Source organism: Pseudophryne corroboree, chromosome 7 (genome assembly GCF_028390025.1).
Source record: "Pseudophryne corroboree isolate aPseCor3 chromosome 7, aPseCor3.hap2, whole genome shotgun sequence".
Classification (NCBI taxonomy): Eukaryota; Metazoa; Chordata; class Amphibia; order Anura; family Myobatrachidae; genus Pseudophryne; species Pseudophryne corroboree.
In genome coordinates, this window is record NC_086450.1 from 67,389,360 (window position 1) to 67,406,305 (window position 16,946).

Below are 16,946 nucleotides of genomic sequence, written 5' to 3' on the forward strand. Positions count from 1 at the left end.
TTGATACTCTACTTATTCTAGAGCTGGGTACACACTATGCGATATATCATCCGGTATACGGTTCGGAGCGATTATATCGTTCACCTTGTATAGTGCGCAGAGGCGGATTGGCCATAGGGCTCTCATGGAAGATCCCCGGTGGGCCGACGCACCCGTGGGGCCTGTTTTGTTAGAGGACATGTGGTCCTATTTATAGACATAATGAATAAGATGCAAAATAATTTGCATATATGAAAATTTCTTTGCCACTTAGCCTGTGATTGCAGATGATCTAGTGTATGCTCTGTCTGCCTGCTTGGCTGACATATAAGATTGAGTGAATAGTGATTGGGATACGGTTGGTGTATATCTTTCTAAAGAATTATATAGTTTCCTAAATTCTGAAGGTGTATCATATAATGTGCTCATAATATTTAATTTTATTTCCTTTTAACTTCCCCCTTGATGCTGGACATCCCCACTATCTGGAAAGTCTTGGGGGGAGGGTGCTGCTGCCATGGCCCATGGCTAGACCTTACACCTCTGGTGCTGCCCATGTGGGGCCACTAGTACAAATTTTTCCAGGGCTGCTTTTTGTTCCCAATCCGCCCCTGATAGTGTGTTCCTGCACTCTGTCGTTCCCTCCCGTCAGTTATTGGAGCTGCGTGTCAGATGGCACAATTTCAAGGATGACCCAATGTATCTTACATGCAGTATGTAACGATACATTGACACCGTTGTACGATTTATCGTACGGTGTACGCGGCATGATGTATCGTTACAGCGCGTGGCACCTTCGCTGGGACACACTGCCGCGTAGTGTGAACCCAACTTAAAACCCATACGATCTGTTAATTAATGACTATATGGGCGCAGTTTATTGCTGTGCAGGGCAGTAATGAGGCACAACATTTAAATTCCCTTTTAATAGCCTCTTCTTTTTTCTTTTCCTTTTTAAAAATACTGTTCAGCATCTGAGCCCAATCTGAAGTTGCGCTCCAGACTGAAGCAGAAGGTGGCCGAGCGCAGGAGCAGCCCTCTTCTGAGAAGAAAAGATGGTCCAGGTGTCACCACTCTGAAGAAGCGTCCGCTGGATGTGTCGGGTGAGTGATGGCGTCTTCTCCTACAGGCACGGAACATTAGTAGATACCATGTATGACTCTGAAAGGGGTTTGTGTGAGGAGTATGAACCTCATGGATCATGTGTCTGTGCACTTTGTTTACTCCTGTGTACGCCGCAGCTAGAACAGGGACATTCGATAGCCTCTGTATTGTTCACGCAGTGTACTCTACATCTAATCCTTACTGACACTGTTCTGGATGCTGTGATTCTTTGCAGACTCTGTATGTAACAGTGCTCCTGGCTCCGGCCCCAGCTCTCCAAACAACAGCTCAAGCAACATCACCACTGAGAATGGCATTGCCGGACCTTTAGGACTGCAGTCAGAGGTATATTCATTTTTATATGGGGTAAAAAAATTATAATATTACTTATTCCTATACAGTATTGGCTTACACTAGCGTAAAGTGAGCTAAAGAATTCCCCTTGCAGGACCTGACTCGTACATTTATCATGTAGAGCAGGGGTGGGGAACCTCCGGCCCGCGGGCCGTATAAAGCCCGCAAAGCAGTTTGCTCCGGCCCACCCGCTTCTGTCAGTGAGACACGCTGCCACTCAGTCCGGCGGCAGCGTGTCTCAGCTGTCAGGACAGGGAGGAGAGCGCGGCTATGTCGGGTGGCGGCGGCGGCTTGTAGGACTTCAAACCAGCCGCCGGTTCGTGAGCCAATCAGAGCTCGCGGACCGGCAGCCAATCAGGAGCCGCGGCTGCCGGTCCGCGAGCTCTGATTGGCTCTCGAACCGGCGGCTGGTTTGAAGTCCTACACGCCGCCGCCCGACGGCCGCGCTCTCCTCCCTGTCCTGACACATGAGAAACGCAGCAGAATGGAGCAGCAACCAGCAGCAGCGGTAAGCAGCACGGGGAGGGGGGGGGGGGGGGATTTATATACCTGGCACTGTGGGGGCATCTGTATACCTGGCACTGTGAGGGGCATCTGTATACCTGGCACTGTGGGGGCATCTGTATACCTGGCACTGTGGGGGGCATCTGTATACCTGGCACTGTGGGGGGCATCTGTATACCTGGCACTGTGGGGGGCATCTGTATACCTGGCACTGTGGGGGGCATCTGTATACCTGGCACTGTGGGGGGCATCTGTATACCTGGCACTGTGGGGGGCATCTGTATACCTGGCACTGTGGGGGGCATCTGTATACCTGGCACTGTGGGGGGGCATCTGTATACCTGGCACTGTGGGGGCATCTGTATACCTGGCACTGTGGGGGCATCTGTATACCTGGCACTGTGGGGGCATCTGTATACCTGGCACTGTGGGAGGCATTTGTATACCTGGCACGGTGAGGGGCATTTGTATACCTGGCACGGTGAGGGGCATTTGTATACCTTGCACGGTGAGGGGCAGTTGTATACCTGGCACGGTGAGGGGCATTTGTATACCTGGCACTGTGAGGGGCATTTGTATACCTGGCACTGTGGGGGCATTTGTATACTTGGCACTGTGGGGACATTTGTATACCTGGCACTGTGGGGACAATTGTGGATCTGGCACTGCACTATTGGGGGCATATGTGTATCACGTCCCATTTTAACTGGCCACACCCATTTTTTTGGCGCGCGCGCCTCCGGCGCGCACACAGCGTACCTCTAAGGGGCAGACCTACTGGGGGGCAGGATAATTTTTTACGTTGAGAATTTTTGTATGGCCCACCCGAAGGATTTTATAAATATCCAAATGGCCCTCGGTAGAAAAAAGGTTCCCCACCCCTGATGTAGAGGTTAGCTTGCTAATAGCTTTCACTTACACACCTGCACTATATGAGCCTTAATGACCAGGGACAAATACAAACTCCCCGGTGCTAGTCTTACTGGTGGCAAATTGTGTAGTTTGACTGCACTTCCCCAAAACAAAGGGATTGCTGTACCTTACACTTACAATCGTGTAGACAAAAATTGGAAAAACAAAGTTTACCACAATATAGTAACATAATATTCGAGGTTGAAAAGAGGCAAAATGCCCATCGCGTTCAACCTGTTTATTGTATTAAGTTGAGTTTATTTTAATGTACCTGCTAAAGAATGTTTTATGACTAGTTAACAACTACAAATCACGTTACACCCGGATTAACAACTTCAGTATTTTAAGTGTTGTAACCTTGGATATCCTTTTCAATCAGAAATTCATCCAATCCCCTTTTAAATGCATTTACAGTGTCCACCATTACCACCTTCCCTGGCAAGGAATTCCAATATACGCTGTTCACCTAAAGCTGATTTTATTCACAATTAAAAATTTTGCTTAAAATCTCTTATCTAAAACATATCCCATACAACATCAAATTTCATTAAATGAAATCAATAAAAACAATAGTGTCACACAGCATTGCTAATCTATTAAGCAACTTATATCTTAACCACGCCCCGGAGAGAGGGCTGCTCTGTATGGTTCCCAAACTTTTAGGAACCACACCACCGTAGAGTATCAGAATTTTTGCATGACACTCCTAAGCCAAAAGTGTATTTTTGAGAAATTCTTCAAAAATGATTAAACAACATAATTGTGCTTATATGTCATCCTTAGGTTAAGTTATGTGGTGGCGGAAAAGGGTTGCACTTCTATTTGGCCACTTATTTAAGATCGGCAGCCACCAGCACTGGTTTGGGACCAAAAATAATTTGATATGGTCCTGGACCTCCAACTGGCATATGGTTTGGGAACCACTGGGATAGCTTGTAAGTAATACCAGTGGATGCATCATTTAGGGGGCTTTGAAATGGGCACTAAAACTAGTTATGCACCAGAATACTGCAACAGACCCTATATCGTTTTGAAGTGATCAGGCTGCAGATCCGGACTGCCCAATTTTGTCAATTGCATGTATTGACAAATTGATAAGTAGTCTTGATGGTTGGGATGGCTAGCATTACTTGCTGATATTTTGCCGTCATTGTCTGTGTTCATTGAGCGTTTTGGAATGTATTTGTCTTTTCCAGGCTTCACTGGCTCACAGGCTGGTGAACAGAGAAGGTTCTGTGACCCAGCTCCCTCTCTACACGTCACCCTCTCTACCTAACATCACCTTGGGGCTCCCTGCTACTGGGTCTGCCAATGTAAGTCGTGCATGCTTACCGTACTCTTTGTAATGATCAGAGTGGATAAGTAGCCATAGGAGCAAGCAATGTGTATTAGGAAGAAGACTAGCATAAGTCACCTAGTCATGGACAGACTAACGCTGTACAAATGATGACTATGGTGATAGTGTGTGTTGTGGGTGAATGCGTATATAAGCAGAACAATCCACAAATATTAGGACACTACAAGGACGATTCGGTTAAATGCGATGCAGGCGATGTGCCTTTGGGAGGGCATAGATAGCCCCTACACCATACGTTTTACCTTGCATCACCATAAGGTTGAGCCAGAAAATCCATGAGGTTAAGCTACCATATGTAAGGGAGATAATGCGCACTGCACATCACCCATACCTTGCGTGGAATCATGCAATGTTATATCACATACAATTGAATTGACCCTTGCGGCATACGCTGGATGCTTTGAGAATAGACATGAGGATAGTAAGGCAGTTTCCTAGCATTTTGAATAGCTCTCTCTTCACTCTTACTCATTGGCTTGTTTTCAAACTGACATATTAGAGTCACGGAACACGCACAAACCTCAGTTTCTGTAGGAAGGCACACTTGAATTGTGTTATGTGTAATTACAACAAAAAAAAAACTACATATGCGAGACTAAAATAGATTGTTGGCTTCCCATGTGCCAGCGGTACCCACTAGTGTGTTCTAGTTACTTAGTGCTCTTGTTGAATAGCATTTACTACAGCCGGTCATAGTTGGTTGTTCTTGAAATAGCTGCAGGATATCTGCATCTGGAAATAGGAATAATGAGGGTAGGAGTGAGGAGGTAATGCTGTATGGCGCAGGGAAGAGTGGCGTATGTGGGCTGTTTTACTGGACATTCTCAAAACAAGTACAGGTTGTGTAGCTGGTGTGTGATAGTAATTCCCAATGCCCTCTCTCTCTCTCTCTATCTATCTATCTATCTATCTATCTATCTATATATATATATATATATACGTACTATACATACTGTACATATAAGGACATGGTGGACAACAAGGAGCGATTTACAAATTAGTGAGCTTGAGAATGATGTCGCAGGGACTAATTCAATAAGGATCGCAAAAGCGATCCGTATTGCATTTAGCCGATGTTTGGGGACTGCGCACACGCAGAACGGATACTGCATTCTCTTCTCTAAAATGCGAACGCCTCTGCCTGCCTGAGGCGTTTGCGGGGAGGGATGGGGCGACTGGCGTTCGGGAAAAAGGGGGGTGACACCCCCGTGTTCTGGGAGTGGCGAGGCCAAGGACTACATCGCGAGACGCAGTTACCCTGATCTCGCGAGCCGCACTGCGACGGCAAGGCTGAGAAAGCTGAAGCTTACTCAGCCTGCCGTCGCAGATGAACATCTCAACCGATGGTTGCGATGTTTATCTGAGATGCGATCAAATCGCAAGTGCAGGGAGGAGGAGGTATGCACGTGAGCAGCTTTGCATTTGCAATCCTTAACGATTCAGGGCCTCAGTCAAAAAACATGAGAACACCAGGCATATGATTAAGCTGTTCAGGGCACTAAAGAACCAATCTTAGGAATTGTGACAGACACCAAAAATACAAGTATTAACAGAATGGGGGGGGGGATGGATACTGGATGCAGGGGTTATGGAGTGTCTATTTTGGAAGTGTTTGAATAAGAATTCTAAAATGGCTGGGGTAGGATATCTGGCAGCTGCTGAATTATTGTAGATAAACCAATCACACCTACAAACTGGAATATATTTAGGACTTGTTGTGTAATAGGTAGAAATGATCTCCTTGAATGCCAGGTTCCAAATCTTATGCAGAAGCTTCTGGCGAGAAGGGAGCTCCAGGTCTTTGCACTGTATGCCACCAAGCACCGTGCAGCATTAATGATCTGAGTGTGAGAGTTTGTCAGTGTTTTTGTTGATCCAACAGATAAATATATAGGTTCTCCAGATCTATAGTACATATTATCTACTATCAGATGAACATTTGGGAATACACTATTTTACTCCGTGAAAGTCTTATCTGCCCGTTTCTATTTATACATCAGATTTATTTAGTATATGTAATAGCTGCTTCATTGTAAGGTTTATGGTCAGTGTGTTTTGTGTCTACCAGTTTCTGCAACATTGTTGCTTTTATCTGTGATGTTGTAAAACCTTTTTTCTCTGGATCTGCTGTAGCCGTTAGGTTTCTTGAACACAAATGGTATATAAATGGCTAAACAGATAACCTTTATACATTTTGTGTACCATTAATGTAGACCTAGATCTCTGTATGCATGTTTCTCACATTTATTCCGCCTTATTTCCCCCAATCTTTATTGTAGGGTGGCTCAGGACAGGAGACTGAACACCTCTCCTTGCCTACAATCCAACAACGACTCTCCTTGTTCCCTTCTGCTCACCTCACTCCTTACCTTGGTTCTGACGCAGCAAGCTCACATAACTCCCTCTTGCAGCATATGGTCCTGCTAGAACAGCCCAGTGCACAGAGCCCATTGGTGTCAGGTGAGGGCAGAGCATTTCACCAATCGGGATGTCTGCTATTAAATGCACATGAATCTGCAGCAGCTTTAGCAGACTTGTTTTATTGTTTTCAGGGTTGGGTGCACTCCCTCTTCACTCCCAGTCCTTAGTGTCCTCAGACCGTCTCTCCCCCACAATCCACAAGTTACGTCAGCACCGCCCTCTGGGCCGTACACAGTCTGCGCCGCTGCCTCAGAACTCTCATGCTTTGCAGCACTTGGTCATCCAGCAACAGCACCAACAGTTCCTTGAGAAGCACAAACAGCAGTTTCAGCAGCAGCAGCTCCACCTCAATAAGGTGCGTGCCCAACTTATTCACTGCCTACCCTGCAGCGGTCTGTCGCACTCCTCTTTGTTGAATGCTTCCTCTTTGATGAATGCTCACTTAAGCAATGGCATCTAGCTGGAGCTATAAAAGTGCAGTTCTTATTGAGCAGTCACACAGCTTTGAAAATAGTGTAGACGTTACTGGATATTGGGGCAGATGTATTAATCCTGGAGAAGGGATAAAGAAGTGATAAAGCAGTGATAAGTGCAAGGTGATAACGCACCAGCCAGCGTTATCACCTTGTACTTATCACTGCTTTAGCCCTGCTTAGCCCTTCTCCAGGTTAATACATTTGCACCATTATTACATATAAACATTTATGTATAACAGGTATACACATGTGTCCTCGTACACTTAGGGGGGTATTCAATTGAAGTCGGAAAGACTGCAGTTTCTGACTGTTTTCGGTCGGAAAGGGGTTCCGACCTATTCAATGCTGTCCCCTTTTTTCCCTACAAGTCAGAAATTCCGACTTTTCGGAAACCTGTTGGAAAGCACGCAGAGCTTGCCGATCCACGTGTATTGTCGGAAGCGCAGCCAAGCCCGACAGGTTTTAGCCCCGTTTCCGACCATGTCAATCCGACTTTAAAAAAGTCAGATTGGCATTGTCGGGAACGGGCCAAACCTATCGGGTTTGGCCGGGCATTGAATACTCACATGCCGGATCCTTTCTGTTGGAAAGGATCCGACATGAATTGGATACACCCCTTAGCCGTCATTTGTGATGCACCAAGCGGTGTTGCGTAACAAATTTTCCTTAAAATTTGCATGTCTGCTTGCACTGAACACACAGTGTACCAGGCACGCCAGGCTGCGACTTTAACTGCACAGGAATGAGTTTTAAAAACGTACAAAGTCGCAGATCAAGCACAATAGAACTTGCGTGAAAAAAAAGCTGCAGCCGTTGCACTTTGTATAAAGATTCAGATTTCTTCGCACACAGACGTACAAGTGTCGCACCCCAAATTAATGAATGCAATCATGTGAAGCCATTTTGTCGCATTGCAGCGAAGACGCACGTTCGAGGGGAAAAAAGACACACTGTGCAGGGATGTTTGGCGTAACTGCGGCAATAGTTTATGAGGATCTGGGGCGTATTAAGAGAGGAGGGTGCCTGTAAGCAGTCTACATCCAGGCCCTGTCCTCTCTGGCTGGCAGAGCAGTAGACTCTGAGCACTAGGGTCACTAGTATACCCTTGCGCTGTGCCAGTCTAGTGCGCATGTGCAGTTCTCTGGCTAAATGGAGTGGCTGCCATTTTCCTGGTGATTTTTACCACTGAGCATGCACAAAATGCTGAGAATAAGGCCACCGCATCATTTTCCCGGTGATTAGGGCAGCGCAGTTGCAGATGAAGTGGGACTCCGGAGGGGTAATTATTGAAGAAATGGGTGCAGGGTGTCCGGTGTGTGTCTCCCTCCCCTGGACATATGGGCCCGTGTGCACTGCATAGATAGCCACTGATGAGGACACATCGGTATAATCTGTCCTCTTTCTTTATAATGGCCATTTGTTAGAAGAGAGTAGCATGAAGGTTAGTGAGGATGGAGCAGGCTGTGTAAGAACTGGAACCCGCGCTGGATATGTAGTACGCATTGCTCTTTACCTGTTTGTCTAGATGTCCATCTAAGGGCACTTCCAGGTACCTACTTTCCACTCCTGCGAGACAACAGCATTATGTATAGGTTTGCAAGGAGGTGGACAAATTATTGCAGTACTTTCTGTCTCCTAAAATATTGCTTGAGTTAGTCTTACTTATGACTTACATTACATAAGAGGCTGAAGTGGTATCAAGCCCTTTCACAAAGTGAATGCCTATTGAATTGCCCACAGCCATTTATCTCATATAACCCCTTTATTGCTAAGGAAGAGATGGAGCTTGTTCTAAGCACTGCAGGCTCTAAAATGGGGGAAGTGGGGTTTAAGAAGTCCCTCCTCCTCTTAGGTTTGTGTCACGCAGACATAGGACTGGTCGGGGCTTGGTGACATCATCACCAAGCTATTACGTCATTGAGCTGCATCCCTTCCTGATAATATACTGCAGACATTTTTAAAAGCCAGGAAATAGAGGTTTTAATGCCCTCTACCCTTTCTCTCCCATACTGGCACCCACAGGCTCAGTGGTACCCTTATTTTAAAAGGGAGTCCTCTTTTCTAAGGCACAGATCGCCATTCTAGAGGAAGGGTCCTCTCCTTTGATATTTCAGAATGGTACGCCTTGTTGAGCGACAGTATTATTCCTGTACATTTCTGTGTTTCGTTCAAACACATAAGGTTAAAAAGCATGATCATTTTATACAGGTTGAGTATCCATTATCCAAAATGCCTGGGACCAGAAGTATTTTGGATATGGGATTTTTCCGTATTTTGGAATAATTGCATACCATAATGAGATATCATGGTGATGGTACCCAAGTCTAACCACAGAATGTATTTATGTTTCATATATACCTTATACACACAGCCTGAAGGTCATTTAATACAATATTTTTACTAACTTTGTGTATTAAACAAAGTTTGTGTACATTGAGCCATCAGAAAACACTCTCACTCAAAAAAAATTCGGAATATTTGGATATGGGATACTCAACCTGTATAAGAATTAGAGTTGATTCTGTACTTTCTCTCCATGTATGAAAATTCCTCCAACACCATCTTAATGATCTTATAACACACTCCTTCTATTTTAGGTCTGTTGGTTTTTACACTTATCCGACCGCATGTTGGAGGCGATCGCAGGCGATCACCCCGGCAGCCTCCCGGGGGGTAGGATCGGCCAGGATACATTGGATGCTGTCCTTTTGCATCCGATGTATCCTGGGCGATCCCAGCCGTGCCCCCAGGTCGGACCTGATTGAATGTGCAGCACATTCAATCTGGATGATCCGATCCGATGCTCACAGGAACGCGCATCGAATCGGGGACACCTCAAAAATGCCAGATTTCACCCAATATATCGGGCCGAATGCCCGAATTGGGCTGAAATCGGGCATAGTCGCTCTAGTGTATGGGGCCCTTTATATATTGGGCATTGTGACTGAGCTGACTATCTTTCCTCTATAGCAGGTGTGCACAACATGCAGCCCTCCAGCTGCTGTAGAACTATACATCTCAGCATGCCCTGCCACAGTTTTAGCATTCCTTAATGGCAAAACTGTTGCAGGGCATGCTGGGATGTGTAGTTTCACAAATGCCTGAGGGCTACACATTGAGCAACCTTGAGGTCTATATTCTCATTTCACTTTTTTTGCGTTCTTTCTCTTCCTCGTCCCATGGTCATTCCTATGTGTGTCTCCTGATTTAGGGTCTTCCTCCTCTGTCATGTGGTTTTATGTTCTCATTTCAGATGATTCCTAAAGTAAATGAGGTTTCTCGACAACACGAAAGCCACCCTGAGGAGACGGAGGAGGAGCTGAGGGAGCACCAGGCTCTCCACGAGGAGACCTATACGGAGCATGCGTCGGAGCATAAGGAGCAGAGTATTGGGAGTGTTGTGCGTGTGAAGCAGGAGAGAGAGGAGAGCGAGGATGAAACCAACACGCAGGAGCTAGAACAGAATCAAATACAGACTGACCAAGACCTTCTATTCCGGCAGGTACTAGACCAACAAATCCGGGGCTCCCTGTGCTTTTTTATGTTTCTTTGTAGTAATTCAACTTTGCGGATTGTATGTTATGAAGACATTCATTTCTTTGTTTTTGCAGCAAACACTTTTACTGGAGCAGCAGCGCATACACCAGCTGAGGAACTACCAGGCCTCAATGGAAGCAGCTGGCTTAGTGGTACCCTTCAGTGGGCACAGACCTCTTTCAAGAGCTCAGTCCTCACCAGCCTCCGCCTCCTTCCCCATGTCTGTTCAAGAAACACCCAGCAAACCTCGATTTACCACAGGTTCAGTCCTATTATTGGATGTTTTAGGGAAGGGTGCGACTAGTGGAACGTGCCGTGACCAGTTGACTTTCTTGCAGGACTTGTGTATGACACATTGATGCAAAAACATCAGTGCATCTGCGGGAACACAAACAGCCACCCCGAGCATGCTGGGCGAATACAAAGCATCTGGTCAAGGCTCCAAGAGACTGGTCTGCGTAGCATGTGTGAGGTAAGCATCCTCTTCTCCAATAAGGTTCCGCCGCCTATACTCCATTTTCTTGTGGATTTTATGCCCTCTCTAAATCAGCATTACAGACAGATTCTTATTAATCACTCCGCTCTCTTGTCTCCATTGTTGAGTGCAGTGTATACGGGGGAGAAAAGCGACCCTGGAGGAACTGCAGAGCGTACACTCCGAGGCACATACTCTGCTCTACGGCACCAACCCTTTGAATCGGCAAAAACTAGAGGGTAAAGTGCTGTCTTCACGCCTTGTCTGCGTGTACTGTATTCTCTGTGATCCCAAACATACGGCAGTTTCCTCCCTTGGATTTGTAGATAGACTGTAAATATGCCTGATTGATATGTATCTGCCTTTTAGATAGAACATGTGTAATGAATGCTGGCAATATATACCGTCACATGCCTTCCACCTTATTTTCTTACCTGTAATTCCTAAAAAGACTGCATCTGTATCTATGCTTTGTGGAGTGTTGAGAAATAGGCTCAGTACAGGTGTCGGTGTTGTGGTGCTTCTGTTTACTTGAAGCGATGTTTTGTGCTTTATGTAATAGGCCCTTATTTGTGCTGCGCCACTAACCGCTCTCCACTAACCGTTCCCCTTTCCTCATGCAGGATCTTTGACCTCCATGTTCGTCCGTCTACCATGTGGCGGGGTTGGGGTGAGTGTTTCTTCTGCTGCTGCTTTCAGTGCATTTTATCTTGATATTTAGTACTTGGAGGCAAAGTCTTTCAAGCTGACTCTAGGCAGAAGACCATGGAAAATGTATCGGGGATAATTAAATCTCCCAGCAGGGTGATCTATTTGCATCTTGGAAACTGATAAGTTTTTAATGGATTGTATCCCTTCCTGTGATATCCCAAGTCTGTCAAATTCGTTTTCCAACATTTGTTTCCAGTCCATGCTTTCTTGTTGGCTTAACTGCGATGATGTCTCTTCTTCTGTCTCAGGTCGACAGTGATACCATATGGAATGAGGTCCATTCGTCCGGAGCAGCTCGCCTAGCAGTGGGATGTGTAGTGGAACTTGCCTCCAAGGTGGTGGCTGGAGAGTTGAAAGTAAGTGCCTCAGAATCGCCCTCCGTGGATAGGTGTAGCATTTGGACAGGTCTTCTTGCAGTCCAGTACACTTATGGGCCCCACTACAAATCCGGTAAAGAAAAATCCAGTTCAGTCATGTATGGTTATATAGTTTGGGTTTGGTTGTGAGTTGGGAGCAAAGCAAAAAGGAGCAGGTTAGTGTGCACAAGGTCAACCTATGTTGCAATGCAAGGGGTGCAAATGCATTTATTATTTTTGCGTGACGGATAAATATTGGCTGGTTTTGCCTGCAGCCTAAAATGCTGGACAGCTTTACTTTTACAGTGCAATTTAAATTTCACTTTGGACACACACCTCCCATTCAAATCTCTCTGCACATGTTACATCTCCCCCACCTGCAGCGCAGCACTGTATTGTCCAGGTGCAGAGTTACTTTTAATTGCTTTACCCCCAACTCCGAATCAGGCCCTTTGTATCTAAAACCTTTACATATATGTCCGTGCAATCCTCATGTATATTTGATGTGCAAATTATTGTTTGAAGACACTGTGGTCGGGGGACTGTCGCTCAGGACCAGAATTCTTTTTTTTATTTTATAATTTACACACATTCTACATCCTATAAGTAATATCTGTGTAGGTGAGGTTTCCCTCTGTATCCTATAAGTAATATCTGTGTAGGTGAGGTTTCCCTCTGCATCCTATAAGTGACATTTGTGTAGGTGAGGTTTCCCTCTGTATCCTATAAATTTCATCTGTGTAGGTGAGGTTTCCCTCTGCATCCTATAAGTGACATCTGTGTAGGTGAGGTTTCCCTCTGCATCCTATAAGTAATATCTGTGTAGGTGAAGTTTCCCTCTGTATCCTATAAGTAATATCTGTGTAGGTGAAGTTTCCCTCTGTATCCTATAAATTTCATCTGTGTAGGTGAAGTTTCCCTCTGTATCCTATAAGTAATATCTGTGTAGGTGAGGTTTCACTCTGTATCCTATAAATTACATTTGTATAGGTGAGGTTTCGCTCTGCAACCTATAAGTAATATCTGTGTAGGTGAAGTTTCCCTCTGTATCCTATAAGTAATATCTGTGTAGGTGAAGTTTCCCTCTGTATCCTATAAATTTCATCTGTGTAGGTGAAGTTTCCCTCTGTATCCTATAAGTAATATCTGTGTAGGTGAGGTTTCCCTCTGTATCCTATAAATTACATTTGTATAGGTGAGGTTTCGCTCTGCAACCTATAAGTAATATCTGTGTAGGTGAAGTTTCCCTCTGTACCCTATAAGTAATATCTGTGTAGGTGAAGTTTCCCTCTGTATCCTATAAATTACATCTGTGTAGGTGAGGTTTCCCTCTGTATCCTATAAATTACATCTGTGTAGGTGAAGTTTCCCTCTGTATCCTATAAGTAATATCTGTGTAGGTGAAGTTTCCCTCTGTATCCTATAAATTACATTTGTATAGGTGAGGTTTCCCTCTGCATCCTATAAGTAATATCTGTGTAGGTGAGGTTTCCCTCTGCATCCTATAAGTAATATCTGTGTAGGTGAAGTTTCCCTCTGTATCCTATAAGTAATATCTGTGTAGGTGAAGTTTCCCTCTGCATCCTATAAGTGACATCTGTGTAGGTGAGGTTTCCCTCTGTATCCTATAAGTAATATCTGTGTAGGTGAGGTTTCCCTCTGCATCCTATAAGTAATATCTGTGTAGGTGAAGTTTCCCTCTGTATCCTATAAGTAATATCTGTGTAGGTGAGGTTTCGCTCTGCATCCTATAAGTAATATCTGTGTAGGTGAAGTTTCCCTCTGTATCCTATAAGTAATATCTGTGTAGGTGAAGTTTCCCTCTGTATCCTATAAATTACATTTGTATAGGTGAGGTTTCGCTCTGCAACCTATAAGTAATATCGGTGTAGGTGAAGTTTCCCTCTGTACCCTATAAGTAATATCTGTGTAGGTGAAGTTTCCCTCTTGACAATGCTAAATTCCTTTGCCTTATAACAACCCTTTATGAAGCTAAGAACACTGTACGCTGTTTACTTAAGAAGTACCGTAATGGTACGCTAGTTGCGTAACGATCGCTCAGCCGTAGGCGAGACGCTCAAGCGTCACGTTCGCTCACGGCCCAGCGATCACAGGACACGTTATTGGTTATGTCTAGGGTAATGATTCGCTATGGCGTAGCTTACGCTCGAGACCACGAGGAGGTCACCAGCGATGCAGACGCTCACAACACTATACCTTTATGATAAAACCTTATACCAATGAAATACACTGAATACCTTAATGTGAGTACAGGGTGTAAGTGCAACCTTGTGTAACCTGACTAACTACAAAGCTGCTTGAGCGTCACCGACGCTCAAGTGAACACTTAACACTATAGAAAATACACAGATACTGGTTTAGGTTCCAAGGCCTATTAACTGTATTATATCTAATATACTTGTAAAAGGGGATAACAGTACAAATGATACACTACAATATAACAAAGACTTCCTAACCACAGAACTAAACAATAAATACAAAAAGACAATACTACACTGACCTAAATGCAATACAATACAATACTATAATACTATGAGAGATATAAGAGAAAAGAGGAGAGAGAGAGAGAGAGAGAGAGAGAGAGAGAGAGAGAGAGAGAGAGAGAGAGAGAGAGATGAGAGAAATTGGCTCACAGTAAGACAATGATAACATTAAATAAGAGACAACATGGTTGCAGATAAAACTACACATGTGAGAGACAATCGCTGCGCAGTTAGTCAATGCTGAATACAGCATGGGATGGAAGCTAGACTCCATTTTGAGAAACCTCCTATAATTCTAAAGACTGCACCACATGCCTGAAAGGGGGAGGGGAAGACATCCAGCAGCAGCCATTTTAGATTTGCAGGTCCAAACACATGGCACTCTATACTAAACCACAATCACATAGCAGAAAACACAAGACTCCATTTTCTTCCAAAATGTCCAAGCCTCAAAACAATGCATATGTTCTGATTTTACAATTCCAAACCATCTAAAACACCTTTCACAATGTAATCCAACTTCCTAGAACCATCTCATAATTTCACATCCCAAACAACTTCAGTATCTCAATAACCAGAGCATATTCATCACAAGACCAGATCACAATGTAATTAACACAAACGTAACTGCATGGTGGTATTTATGATTAACAGGATATATATATTATAACTAACCAGCACAATCTATTTTAAATCTCCATAGGCAAACAAATACCACAAATATTATGCTACAGATTGTATACTGTTCCAATTCATCACGGACTTCACAGAGTATCCACAAACACCCAACAATCACACAACCAAGTTACAATATCCTATTTAAACCAGAAAGCAATCTATCTGTTTCCTTATCTAGCCATGTGAGGTTCAATACTTAGCCTTTAGTTTGGAAGATGTCCTGGGGATTCAGCCGCCATGCTGCTTGGTGCCAGGTAGCTGTGTGTGTGTCTGTGAGTGTAGCTACATTACATCTGTTCTCTGAGGCCACACCTGACCACTACCTTCCTGTTTGACCAGTACCTGGGGGAGGGGTCTTTCTTTCTCCTTTGTACTGAGTCACCATTCTCTTTGTATATGCTAATCAGGTTCAGCCCTGAAAACTTAGTAAAAGGTTGTCTTGAGCATCATATTGTTCTAACAATATGATCTTAGCTTTTATACATATAATCATATCTATCCGCTGCAATGTCCCACAACAACACAACAGGCCTCAAACTAACCCACACCTGATTCTGCTTGCTTCAATACCAAACATGATGTGTTTATCTGGTTCGGTTCGAATGATACACATCCATGACATTAATTCATTAGCCAATTCTAAATCTCCATGATGTCTGGTGCTGTTCATTATTATAACCATGTACTGTATGAAACAAGTGCCGAATCCATCTCTGTGCCATGTCCGAGCAAATGCGTGTGTTTCCATATATTGCTGTGCTCGCTGCGCATATTTGCAAGTATAGCGACTTATATGTGTGCAGTTTATATGGTCTCTCTATGTAATATTTTTGACTTTGACAGTCCACCCTTTGGCAGTCACCAATAACTGCCACTTCCTAAAACATTTCAAAAAGAGAAAAATATATGTCAGGGGTTAATACATTTCCATGGTTGGGTAAGGGAGGAGAGAGGAGAAGGTGTGAAGAGGGTATGACCTAGTGAGAAAGCAGAAGCATGTGTGTATGAATCCATGTTTGGGGGGGGTCATGTATCATCGTGCCGTACGTGTTGTACATCAAGCTTCGAGGTATTGCGAAGTATACATTTGAATTCCTTCTTATCCCGTACTAAGGGTCTGTGGATGGGCTGTCAAACTTTACCGAGCTCATTTCGGCTGTGGTTGTAACAAAATGGGGGAGCACATTTTAGTTGATGATACATGAATGGGGGAGGTATGTGGTTGCTGATATCTGTGCCTGTATTCCCTGTCGACTATGTGTGTTATTACCTGAGGGTTGTAGAGATGAAGATAAAGAACACTTATGGAGAATGCAATGATATTCTATGTCAGGGAAATGTACATCTGTCGTTGAGGTTGTGTTCGGTATCTGTTGAGAGTCGTCTTCTTTGCGCTGTATTGCTCCTTAGGCATGAGCAAATAGCTTTGTCTGAGCCATCAGATTTACAAAAATGTTGGGCTAGCGTGAGTTTAAAGATACTAGGGAAACTGGGGATCCATGGCAAAGTTCATCAAGTGTCCATATTTAAAGTTGTCAAATCTTCTTCTTTGGTGCTTGTCTGTTGTCTGTATACATC

General features: G+C 44.4%; 1 protein-coding gene across 4 annotated transcripts in view; it reads left to right on the forward strand.

Annotated features, from left to right (window-relative positions):
• HDAC4 (histone deacetylase 4) overlaps nt 1-16,946 on the forward strand; it is a 249,405-nt gene that overhangs the window by 184,968 nt on the left and 47,491 nt on the right. For all 4 annotated transcript variants that reach the window (XR_010181903.1, XM_063933265.1, XM_063933267.1 and 1 more), the window contains 11 exons: nt 951-1,082; nt 1,319-1,428; nt 4,050-4,166; nt 6,490-6,670; nt 6,763-6,986; nt 10,361-10,609; nt 10,719-10,905; nt 10,983-11,116; nt 11,253-11,358; nt 11,743-11,789; nt 12,079-12,186. Coding sequence is in view for 3 of the 4 variants with exons in the window: in XM_063933265.1 (XP_063789335.1) it covers nt 951-1,082; nt 1,319-1,428; nt 4,050-4,166; nt 6,490-6,670; nt 6,763-6,986; nt 10,361-10,609; nt 10,719-10,905; nt 10,983-11,116; nt 11,253-11,358; nt 11,743-11,789; nt 12,079-12,186 (1,595 nt within the window). In the remaining variant the exon portion in view is untranslated. The remainder of the gene's footprint in view (nt 1-950; nt 1,083-1,318; nt 1,429-4,049; nt 4,167-6,489; nt 6,671-6,762; nt 6,987-10,360; nt 10,610-10,718; nt 10,906-10,982; nt 11,117-11,252; nt 11,359-11,742; nt 11,790-12,078; nt 12,187-16,946) is intronic.